This window comes from Cynoglossus semilaevis, chromosome 6, assembly GCF_000523025.1.
Source record: "Cynoglossus semilaevis isolate Cse_v1.0 chromosome 6, Cse_v1.0, whole genome shotgun sequence".
NCBI classification, from domain to species: domain Eukaryota; kingdom Metazoa; phylum Chordata; class Actinopteri; order Pleuronectiformes; family Cynoglossidae; genus Cynoglossus; species Cynoglossus semilaevis.
The window spans coordinates 16,099,258-16,109,978 of record NC_024312.1 but is presented as its reverse complement, the minus strand read 5'-3'; the positions used below and the strand labels follow the sequence as shown (position 1 = coordinate 16,109,978).

The 10,721-nt window shown below is 41.5% G+C and overlaps 1 protein-coding gene across 2 annotated transcripts in view; it reads left to right on the top strand.

Moving 5' to 3' along the window:
* Positions 1-7,628, top strand: part of mtss1la (MTSS I-BAR domain containing 2a) — a 27,185-nt gene extending 19,557 nt beyond the window's left edge. The window contains exons 7-15 of one of the 2 annotated variants that reach the window (XM_008312365.3): positions 706-863; positions 948-1,055; positions 2,175-2,272; positions 3,345-3,477; positions 4,099-4,173; positions 4,368-4,523; positions 4,839-5,006; positions 5,184-5,349; positions 6,247-7,628. In XM_008312365.3, the coding sequence (XP_008310587.1) occupies positions 706-863; positions 948-1,055; positions 2,175-2,272; positions 3,345-3,477; positions 4,099-4,173; positions 4,368-4,523; positions 4,839-5,006; positions 5,184-5,349; positions 6,247-7,046 (1,862 nt within the window). In that variant the 3' untranslated portion in view covers positions 7,047-7,628. The remainder of the gene's footprint in view (positions 1-705; positions 864-947; positions 1,056-2,174; positions 2,273-3,344; positions 3,478-4,098; positions 4,174-4,367; positions 4,524-4,838; positions 5,007-5,183; positions 5,350-6,246) is intronic. The other variant, XM_025055979.1, reaches the window with a different exon arrangement.
* The last annotated feature ends 3,093 nt before the right edge of the window (positions 7,629-10,721 follow it).

Genomic DNA, 10,721 nt, shown 5'->3' with positions numbered 1-10,721 from the left:
GGATGGATGGATGGATGGATGTATTTTATTTTGTATGTTTACTGTAGCTTGATTCTTGATTGGCTGACTCAAATTGTAAGTCACTTTGGATTAAAGTGTCTGCTAAATGTATTGTAATGTAATAATATATTTTTGTAACTAATCCAAATGACGGCTCGGTTGTTGGATTTTGCCGGTTCAGTTGCTGCTTATGTTTAGTGCACTGAGCAGCTCTTTTAATGTTTCTGAAATCATGTTTTCTTTGTCAAATAATCTCCAAAAATCTCCAGCTGATAATTTACGATACACTTCACAGGAAATGACTAAATGTATTTACACTGAGTGCACTGAGGTTCAACCAAATTTTGTGGAATGAAATTTAGAAATTCATTTAGAATTCATTTAGAGCAGAAAAGAGGTCAACACCCTAGTGGTCATCTCCATTTCACCCATCTCCCACTCATCCTGTGCCATTGCTCTAATCTAGTATTTTCATATAGATTTTTTTTTAGTATTTTCAACTCACCACAAGCTCAACATTTAAGTCTTGTATGTCTAGTGTAGTGACCTATGGAACATGGAATAATATAGTTCTTGGTGTATTTACACAGTCCACCCACTTCATCAGTGACCTGACCCATCTCATGTCCATCTTTTTAGAAGTCTCCTCTTGTCTGTCTTCTCTCATTATGTCCTCATTAAGTTTTCCTGCCTTTCCACTTGCAGGCCGGGGTAACCTTCGCCCCCAACTGGACAGTGCCATGCAGGATGTCAGTGACCTGTACCTGCTGATGGAGGAAACGGAGAAGCAGGCGGTCCGTAGAGCCCTGCTGGAGGAGAGGAGTCATTACTGTACATTTATCAACCTGCTGCAGCCTGTGTTGGTGAGGAACGTTGGCGGATTAGATACATGTGAGTTGAACTGATGTGAGGTTATATGACATATATTCTTATGTGTTTTATTTCAGAATGTAGAGATTGCCATGCTGGGTGAGATCACACACCTGCAGCCAATAGTTGACGATCTCACTGCGTTGACTGAAGATCCACACAAGCTTCCACCAGCTAGTGAACAGGTAACTATAGTCCAACCATCAAGCCACATTGGATTGTGCTACATTTACTTTCTATTGTTTGTGTTGTTTTTTGGGGAACTTTTTGCCCTTCTTTATGTCTCCCAGGCCTGAGTCAGACTCTCCTGATGTTTTTATATTTTAGCTTGTGATGTCACCACTGTCCTAGAGTAGGTGAGTGACATGGGTACTGATGTACAGTATGTGAGTTACAGAGTGACTTGGAGACAGAACTCGGACACAGGTCAAGGACTATGTGTAATTTACATAAAAAAAAACAAACAATGCATGCCTTTGGGTCTGGATAAAGGCACAATCCAACATTTTTCCTGGACAGTAAAGGCAACATCTTTTATCAGCCATTGCTTTGCTTAGATAAACAGATTGGATTAAACTTTATTATCACCTAATGAAATCCCAGTAAACAGTACTTGCAAATGAGATGCAGTGTGAGAGCACACACTGCTGTTCCCTCTGTTTATTTTGCCTCATTCCCAGTCACGAATGTTGTGATTGAAGAGAGCAGCAGCATGGCAGGTTTCACTCAAATTGGGAGGTGACAGCTGATGTTGAAGAACTCCCCTATAGTACAACCTGGGAGTGGCTGAGAATCTGAAGGCAGTAGGTTGATGGCAGAGGCTTGAACAGCATCATATAAGTAGAGGTCATTTCCTTTTTCGTGTGACGTTGACTAAAACACTCCAAAATGCATCTATTTGAAAAAGTTATTAAGCTTTTTTCCACAAATGAAAGAGCATCTGTCCATAAAGATTAATGATTTCATTTGTAGCTGAAATTGCAGAATGGTCTTGAAATGAGAATAACAGCAGAAGAAATTGTCAGAAGAGACTCGTCTTTTGGTGACATTTGTCGGTGACATTTATTAAATTGGGTACAAAATATTGTGTCCTTTAAAATAAAACAAAGGGATCAGATATGTCATTGTATTGTTTGGCTGTCTTTGAAATACGTTTTATATTCCTCCTCTCACAACGTGTCTACCAAAATGTTACGTTGCTGTTTAGATCTTTATTTTAAATCACAGCCATGGTGTAAGTCGAGTCAAGCCATTTCAGATTACGGCCATTATTGCTTCTTTATTGACGCCTATGGTCGTCACAGGTGATCGTGGACCTGAAAGGCTCGGACTTCTCTTGGTCCTACCAGACTCCCCCCTCCTCCCCCAGCAGCAGCGGCTCCAGGAAGAGCAGCATGTGCAGGTGCGTTCCACCTCAGATACGGCGTTATGTTCTTTGTGCCCAAGAGTGTTCCCATTGAAACAGGTATTGTGTTTCACGTCAAATGAGCTACGTCGGCCAAATCAAGTCACGACGTTATAAATACCAGTCTGCATTTTGAATTTCAAAACTTTTTGTCCAGAAATCAAAGAGATTGGAAGAAAAATAGTGTCCCCAGAGGAACATACTTGTTCTGAATACGAAAGCAAACCTCTCCTTTCCTTTCACCACGTAGCCTTTTACTGCATCATCAGCCTTGAAAACTTGGTAGCACTCATTTACAAAGCTAAAGGTCTTGGCTTACATTCTTATTCATTCAAAAATATTGAGCAGAAATGCTTTGTAGCTACAGTAGAGAATTGTATACTTACATAAAAAGCTGTTGTAGAGGTTTTACAGTTTTCCACAGCACCTGCTGCACCATTAAAGTGTACATACAGTGGTTTTTGTTAGTATTAGGTAATTAAGGAAGGCATGACTGACAGTCAGTAGAGTATTGACCAAAAGTGTCTACATAATGGGATTGGAGAAGAAGGGACTGATTATAAAACAGTCAGAGTCAGTTTTATAATATTTTCCACATGTGACTTGGGCTCAAACCTACACAGGAAAACATTTAATGAGAAAAGAGAACAAGTTTGATTGAGAAGGGCAGGCGTGTGTGTGGGAGAGCAGCACAAAGGAAGAGTGGAAAAACACAGGTCGTACATGTTGAAATGTGGGGGTGAGAAAGAGAGGCAACTCTGAGTGAGAATGACAGAGCGGGAGATGAGAAGCATGAAGACAGCTGTTAATGTTCAGAGGGAGAGTGGAATCAAAGAAGTGCAAACTTTCAAATGCTCTTTGATGCTGCAAATTTAAAAGAATGCCATCAATTACAATTTCCATATTAATCTATTTTTCCTGAACTCTTTCATTTCGGCTCATATTAGGACTCGCACATGAACAAATACCGTACAAAGAAAGAGTGGAAATATGCCAGTATTTTAATTTGATTCTGCTTTACGTGCACAGTATTGGTTAAAATGAATTCCCATGTTTTGCCCCGCCTCAGTCTCCTTCAGATGCCCTCTGCAGGAGCCCATCGGCTCAGCAGCGTGTCCTCCCATGACTCCGGCTTTGTCTCTCAGGACGCCAACACACACTCTAAGCCTCCGTCACCCATGCCCTCTGATATTGCCAGCCAGGTAAAACATCTCATTCATCGTACCACAACTAGATATTGGCTCAACAGGAACACATGTTCAGTCCTGTCTGGGAAACACCTAAGGCAGAGAGCAAATGAAGTTTAAAAAAGTAGTATTATAGTAATACATAATATAGTACAGTAAAGCAGATTATACAGTAATTCAGTTTTTAACTGTAGTCTTTTTCCTGTTTAGTATTGGAAATGTGTCAGGTTTACTTTTTATGGTTGAACCTATAGATTATTAAGTGGACGTTTTTAATATTTTTTTAAACAATCAAGAATTGTTATTGTTATATATACAATCATACAGTTTACGATGTAGTGTAAAATGTCTCTGCAATACATTTTTAAAGTTTCCTTCTTAGTCTCCACAGTCTGGTGAGATCACACAGTGTGGATTCCAACACAGTCAAAAAAAAAAAAAAAAAAAAATCGTTCCTTATTCGCTGCTTCCTTTCCAACCCAGACCTGGTCTATAGGATCCCTCAGAGGAACACAAATGTTTCCCTGTTGCTTAGAGTAGCCAATACTCCAACTCTCATCCAGTTCCTGTACCGCCTTGTTCCAATTCCTTTACCATCAATCTCCTTACGCTATCTTCCACTCCTATCTCTGCCAGAAATCGACAAGCTCAGCCTCCTCAGAGGCTTCAGAAACCTGCCCGTCTGTCAGCGAGTGCAACTCACCTACAGTGGTTAGTACTGCATGCATCGCACTGACGAGGCCCACACGCACACAAACGCACAAAGTGCTTTTTATATTCATTGTTCTCCTCAGTATAAAGAGCCCCCTTGGGCGCTCTTTATCAGCAGCACTGCGGTTTGACGTGGACAATTTGTTGACATCCAGTTGAGCAGCCTGACTGTCCGTTGTCTGTCCGTTTCACAGTTTGGCTCATGCTCATCCTTCGGTACCTTCCGCCCTGCTTTTTCTCACACTGGCACCATCAGGCCTCTCTCTGTCATACTTCCTGCGTCCCCTACATTTACTCACTCTCCTGGATCCAACACCCCCTCACCCACATCAAAGATCCCTAACTGGAAGGTTTGTTTTCATTTGCAATTTTATGTTTTAATTTCCCTTTTTTTATTCTTCTTTTTAAACTTTTCTGCAGCTTCTTCTTGTGTTTGAATGCCCTCCTGCGCTAAAGAATTAATCCCACCACCCTCATTTTGCTGTTGCTCATCAGTCTCAGTTTTTCTTTGCTAAACTGAGGGGGCTGCCCTTCAATAACCCCGACTTAGCCGACTATCTTTCTAAACATATAACAAGTTCATGACTCAAGACACCAGCCTCCAGGTCAGGTGACAGGTACGAGTTTTTTGGGGAGACGGTGTAATTGTTCCTTTTGCGCTGCAGGATTGGGCCAAACTTAGCTCCTGTGAGCCGTCATTGGCCGGCACTCTGCAGGGAAGGAGAGAATCTGCAGACAAGATGAGAGAAATGGAGGCTCCGCCCAGTCCACAGGGGTATTCTGGGATGCAGTCAGAGGATTCTCACAGAGGGAGACTTGGCCCCGTGAACAAGGTAAGTAGTCCTTGAAGAGTAAACAATATAATGTCAGGATGAAATATTCTGGCCTCAGTAAACAGCAGCACCTGCACTGGGTATTTAAATTTGTGCTTACCTTAATGTTTTTCCTTACTGCATTTCTTATTTTGTGTGTGTGTGTGTGTGTGTGTGTGTGTGTGTGTGGCTCGTCAGCACGGTGAGCCCCTCTCTCCAGCAGCCAGTACTTTAGCCATGGTTTTGACCAGAGGTTTGAGCATAGAGCAGCAGAAGAGCAGCAGAGACTCTCTGCAGTACTCCAGTGGCTACAGCACCCAGACCAACACCCCATCATGCTCTGAGGACACCATCCCCTCACAAGGTAACGTTTCCTTATGCACTGTATGGACTGCAAACATTGTCTAAAGTTTCTCTTTTTACACACGAGCTCCAGTAAAACGTCCTGTGTAGCATTTTCCCAGTACACCTGCTGTGTTCATCTGTGCACCTGTGTTATTGGCCTACGGCAGTGATAATGGTGGAACACATTTACAGAAGATTGCAGAACAAATGAAAAATATTTACAAACAGCACTGTACAAATCTACAGTAATTTTTGATGCACATAAATGTTTATTAACTGCAGGGGTGGGCAAACGTTTGGGCAAAATAATTTCAATAAAATGTACAAGAGTAAACCTAAACTTTCAAAGATAAATTGGCACATTTGATGCCTGAAAAACAGAAGCATTGATGTCAGCCTGTCCAGATCATAAAGCCCAGCTGCATCGTAATGTTGGCAAAGACAAGACTTATCTCACATGTCTATATTCTTCAATGAACACCTTTTGTGTGGAAACTATTGCTAATACTGCTAATACTGTGACTGTCACTTTAATATACAGCTGTTTATCCCCAAAACTACTTTAAGAAAACACACAATTTTACAAATTTATCAGGTTTTCATTATCGGAGGAAAAACACCTAACAATTCTGACAGAGATTACATAATATGCTAACATCGGGTCCATAATATCGGCCGGCCGATATTATCGGACATCCCTACTTGATACCATTTTAAAATGCATATTATGTGTGTGATATGTGTATGGGATACACACATACAGTTGTAGTAGTGTACAACTGTCATTTTTGATGAAGCATATAATTATTTTTTTCTGAAATTATTCTTTTTTTTTTGCTACTAACACCAGTCTTCTCAGTGTTCTGTCCATATTTCATTGTTAAGAAAGACCCTTCTGACTGAATGTCACATCTAGGTTCAGACTATGATTGCTACTCTCTCAACGGGGATGCTGACAGTGAGGGGCAAAGCGACTTCGACAAGTCCTCCACCATCCCCCGCCACAGCAACATTGCTCAGAGCTACCGTCGCATGATCCAAACCAAGAGGCCTGCCAGCACGGCTGGTCTACCTGCAGGTAAGACTCAAAATGGGGCTGCAGGAAACAGCTCTGGAGCCATTACCTCAGGGACCGCCACCATTCGCCGGACGCCGTCCTCCAAGGCTGGTATAAGGCGCACACCATCCACCTCCGGCCCCATTCCCATCCGACCGCCCATTGTACCAGTCAAAACCCCCACAGTACCAGACTCGCCAGGGTATGCTAGCCCGTCGCAATTCTACATATGCAGCGAGGATTTTCTATGCAGTGATGACACATCTACTAGTGACTACATGAGGGCTTCCCCCAAGCGAATGAGTCTTCCTGAGGCCAGCTGGGGCTCAAGTGGAGGGGTGGCAGACAGGACTGTCAGAGCTCAGCTTACACATGTCAGGGGCAACAACAGTGTGGAGGAAGACCCTCAGCTCGCTGCCAACCGCCACAGCCTGGTGGAAAAGATAGGAGAGCTGGCAGCTAGCGCGCACGCCCTAGGTGAGGGTCACTTCCCCTTCCCCAGCTCACTGTCAGAGAGTGCAGCTGCAGCACAGCGTATGCCCCAGGCGCAGGCCCCTTCTGGCCGGGAGGATGTAGATATGCTGGTAAGAATACGCAGAGGAGTGCGGCTCCGTAAGACGGTGACCGACGACAGGTCGGCCCCCAGGCTCCTGTGGTAGTTGAAGGAGAAGGCTGTAAAGCAGTGATTTACAGATTGACACTTTGTAGTGAATTGAAACAGCACTCATGTAATACATGAACAGTGACGTGGATTTAGGAAGTGGTGAATGAAGGCTCTTTATTTGACTGATTAGTGGTCACGGTTATTTCATTTTAAGTCATGTATGTATTGCATATGTACAGAGTAATTTTTATTTTTACCTATGGTTTTTGTCTGTTGGCATCATAGCTATGTGACCCGTTTTAACTTAGTCTGCCCCCTTAGGCCTCGTGATGATGTCATCACAGCCACACACGGCGGAGTTCAAATGCTTGGTGTGTTCTTTCTCGCCCTAATTATTGTTATATTATTATGTGTTTGGTAATTAACACAGGTCAGTGGAAAGTCATGGGCAAAGTGCTCTGTGAGCCTTCTGTGTGTCGTGTTTCTCTTCGTTACTGTATAAGTACCTTATTACGTTTTGTTTGACGAGCTGAGGAGCAGCTCTTTAAGTCGTGTAAATTACAGCAGGTTGACAGTGTTTTTATGGCTGTAATGTACTGTCAATTTATTCTGAAAATAAACAGGCTTTTTACTGTTATGACTTTGTCAGGTGAATTTATTGTTTCATTTCATAAGTTTAAAAAAATGGCATTAACGTGGCCCAGGTGGGATGAGCAAAACTGTTGTGGGCTGCAGATCAGCTCGAGAGGTACCTTTCAAGATGGCCCTTCACACAGTACTGTATAGGTTTTATATATATATATATATACGTCCTGGACATGTTGTTTGTAGTTTGTTTTTAGTTTCCTTAGTTTCATTTTATGATGTTTTGCTAATTACGTGATTTTGACTTTATGTGTATTTAATAACACACAATCCTTGAGGCATTAAAACTAATGGTATTTTTTAAATTGTCAATAACTGATGATGATAATTATTATTTAATGTTCTGTATTTTCTAATGTTGAGGTTCATTGTGAAAAATTACCAACATGTAGTTAATGCTGTGTTTGAATACTCAGTCCTTGATTCCTGGAGTCCAGGAGCCTTCAGTGCTAAAGTTGGATATGGATATGGAAATCAATGAAAAATCGATATGAATTGTACCGATGCTTGCATGCTAATATGGAATTTTCCTTTGTCAACAAGACGAAGAAGGCATCTTTACTGAGACTTTAATGTTCATTAACTGTAAACCTATTATTGTTGCATTTTAATACTAACCAAAGACTGCCACACAGAAAATTGACTGGGATTGGGCAAGTATAGAATATATTCATATTCATAACTTTAATCTTTGTTTGCTCAACAATTGAACAAGAGAAGGATCCAAGATGGCGTCTCTTGTAGGGATCAAACATTTTGCGAATGTGATAAAGACATTAATAGAAATAAATATGCATATTATTTTACATATATGTACTGTAAAATAGTTCAAATCCTACACAGCGTACAATTAGAACATTGTTGATATAGCCTGATTGATTTTTAGTTTCCATCTCTGTTCTAACCACGACACAACATGCAGTTCTCCACAAAGACAGATGGGGGCTCCAAAGATCCTCTTCATGGCGCTAAAAAAAAACAACTAATGGCGAATATCCATCGACATTAACGCTTGGTTGGAGATGTTTGGCAGTGTGGCAGAAAAGCAGGTGAAGACATTTAGCATGAAGCCACCATACACACACAGGTATAAGGGTTTTTGAAGGCAGTGACTTATGATAATCTTGTTCCTGTGAGGTAGTAATGAAAACCTCTCTCATTATTCCTAAAATTATTCCCTAGTCCCTACTAAGTTCAAATCTCTTTTCCCAAGAACCTCAATAAGTTCTCGTCCTTTTGTCTTCAGAGTTACTTCCCTCACAGCCCAGATCGCCAATTAACAACTTTTTCAGTTAAATTACAAGGATAAGGCCGAGAGTATTACTGAAACTGACAGAAACATGATTTATTTTAATACTGACACGCAGTCATCATCCAAGACGGTTCTCACTAATTTGAGGAGAAATTGGAGCGTACAAAGTCAGAATAGGACCAGATAATAAGTGTTCAACTGGGTGTAGTAATGGAGGATAATGAGGGAGGAATGTCTGTAGGTTGGTCCACTCTGAGGTGTATTTCCTATGTGTAAATCATATGAGAAAGCCACCACAGCTGAATGCTGAAAAACCTTCACAGACTTCTGTGTTTCCCCCTATTTTTGCCAAATGGTTTCTTTAAAATCCTCTGGGGCATATAAATAGCACATTATTGAATTTACACTTTTAGCTGCTAGCCTTGAACTGGTCAAGTAATGGAAACCTGCCTAATGGCTCGGGCTTGCTGGGATAATGAACAGAAGTTGTACATCCAAGCCATGTTCCTTTACTCTCTCGCTCTGTGCTGTGCTTCAAAGGGAACACCATCATCAAGCTTCTCTCTAAAACCCTACCTCCTTATTAGCCGCTGCGAGCTGGACACCAGGCTCGGCTATTATCCATTTCCTATTGTTTCTCGGCGACAATGTCCTCTGATGAGTCGCGAAAATCCTTTAATGTGCAAATGCAACGCTGTGATTGTTTGCAGCTACGATGAGACACTGGTGAAATCAATGATCATTTCTTACTGTTAATCACTGAGGTAACCTCGAGCACTTTTTATCTCAGTGATTATGTAGTATTACTCAGACAGTTATGCTGCCCTGCAATTCTGAAAAATATAGACGTACATTCATCATTTTTTATTTTTATTTTTGTCTGTCATCAAGGTTAATACTGTTGTTTGGTTTTTAGTAAACACGTCTACACCGTTACTTTGGAGATATGTGTTCATTAAAAAAATGGGAAAGGCACGATGGTGAGATGATATAATGGTGTTGTTCTCTACTGGTGCATTTATTACTGACTTGTAATAATTGTCAAAAAGTAAATACCAGAACCAGGTTTGCACACTTGCACTTGCACGCCTTTTAATTATTACCACTATTAATAAACAGCTGTGGTTTCTACAGCAGCACTATAAAAAAACCTACAGAAGTCTGGAGGGTAATTTAAGTCAAATCTAATTAACTGTGTCTTATACATCTATATGTTTATCCAGCACTTCCCACTGCTTCTTGTCTTCAGGTGGTGACGAGGGAAAATGTCCCGAGGGTCCCAAACCCGGCAACGGTGTCAGGAATGGTGACACAGAGCTGCCGCTACAGTCGGATGTTGAGTTTCTAAAAATGTCTCTTTCTCTGCAGCACACACACACACGCAGAGAGAGAACGTAGGGTGCAGAGTTTTCATAAGAGGTCACAGATGAGCAGCAACAGGAGAGAAAGATGATTAGCCCTCTAATCCAATTGTCTTGTCATTTTTTTAATAAACCTGTCAGTTTTAGCCAGTTCTTCATTGACTTTGGCTGAGTGGTCTATTTATAAGACATTTTCAGAAGAACTCCGTGACGTTAGGATCCTGGAAAGTAATGTTTGCGCCAAGTGTTCTTGGCTCTAATTTTAATGATTTCACTTCTTCCAGGAAGAACAACAGAAGAACCTGAAACGTACGACTTCACAGTCACAGCTCTGGTCTCCGAGGGGGCGAAGATGTTAGGCTAGAATCTTTAAGATGCAACGAGGACTCAACCTTTGGCTTTATTAGCCTTGTCTGTCTCAGTCTGAGCGAAGGCAACGGTGTCAGTCAATTATTCATCAAGCAAAGCACGA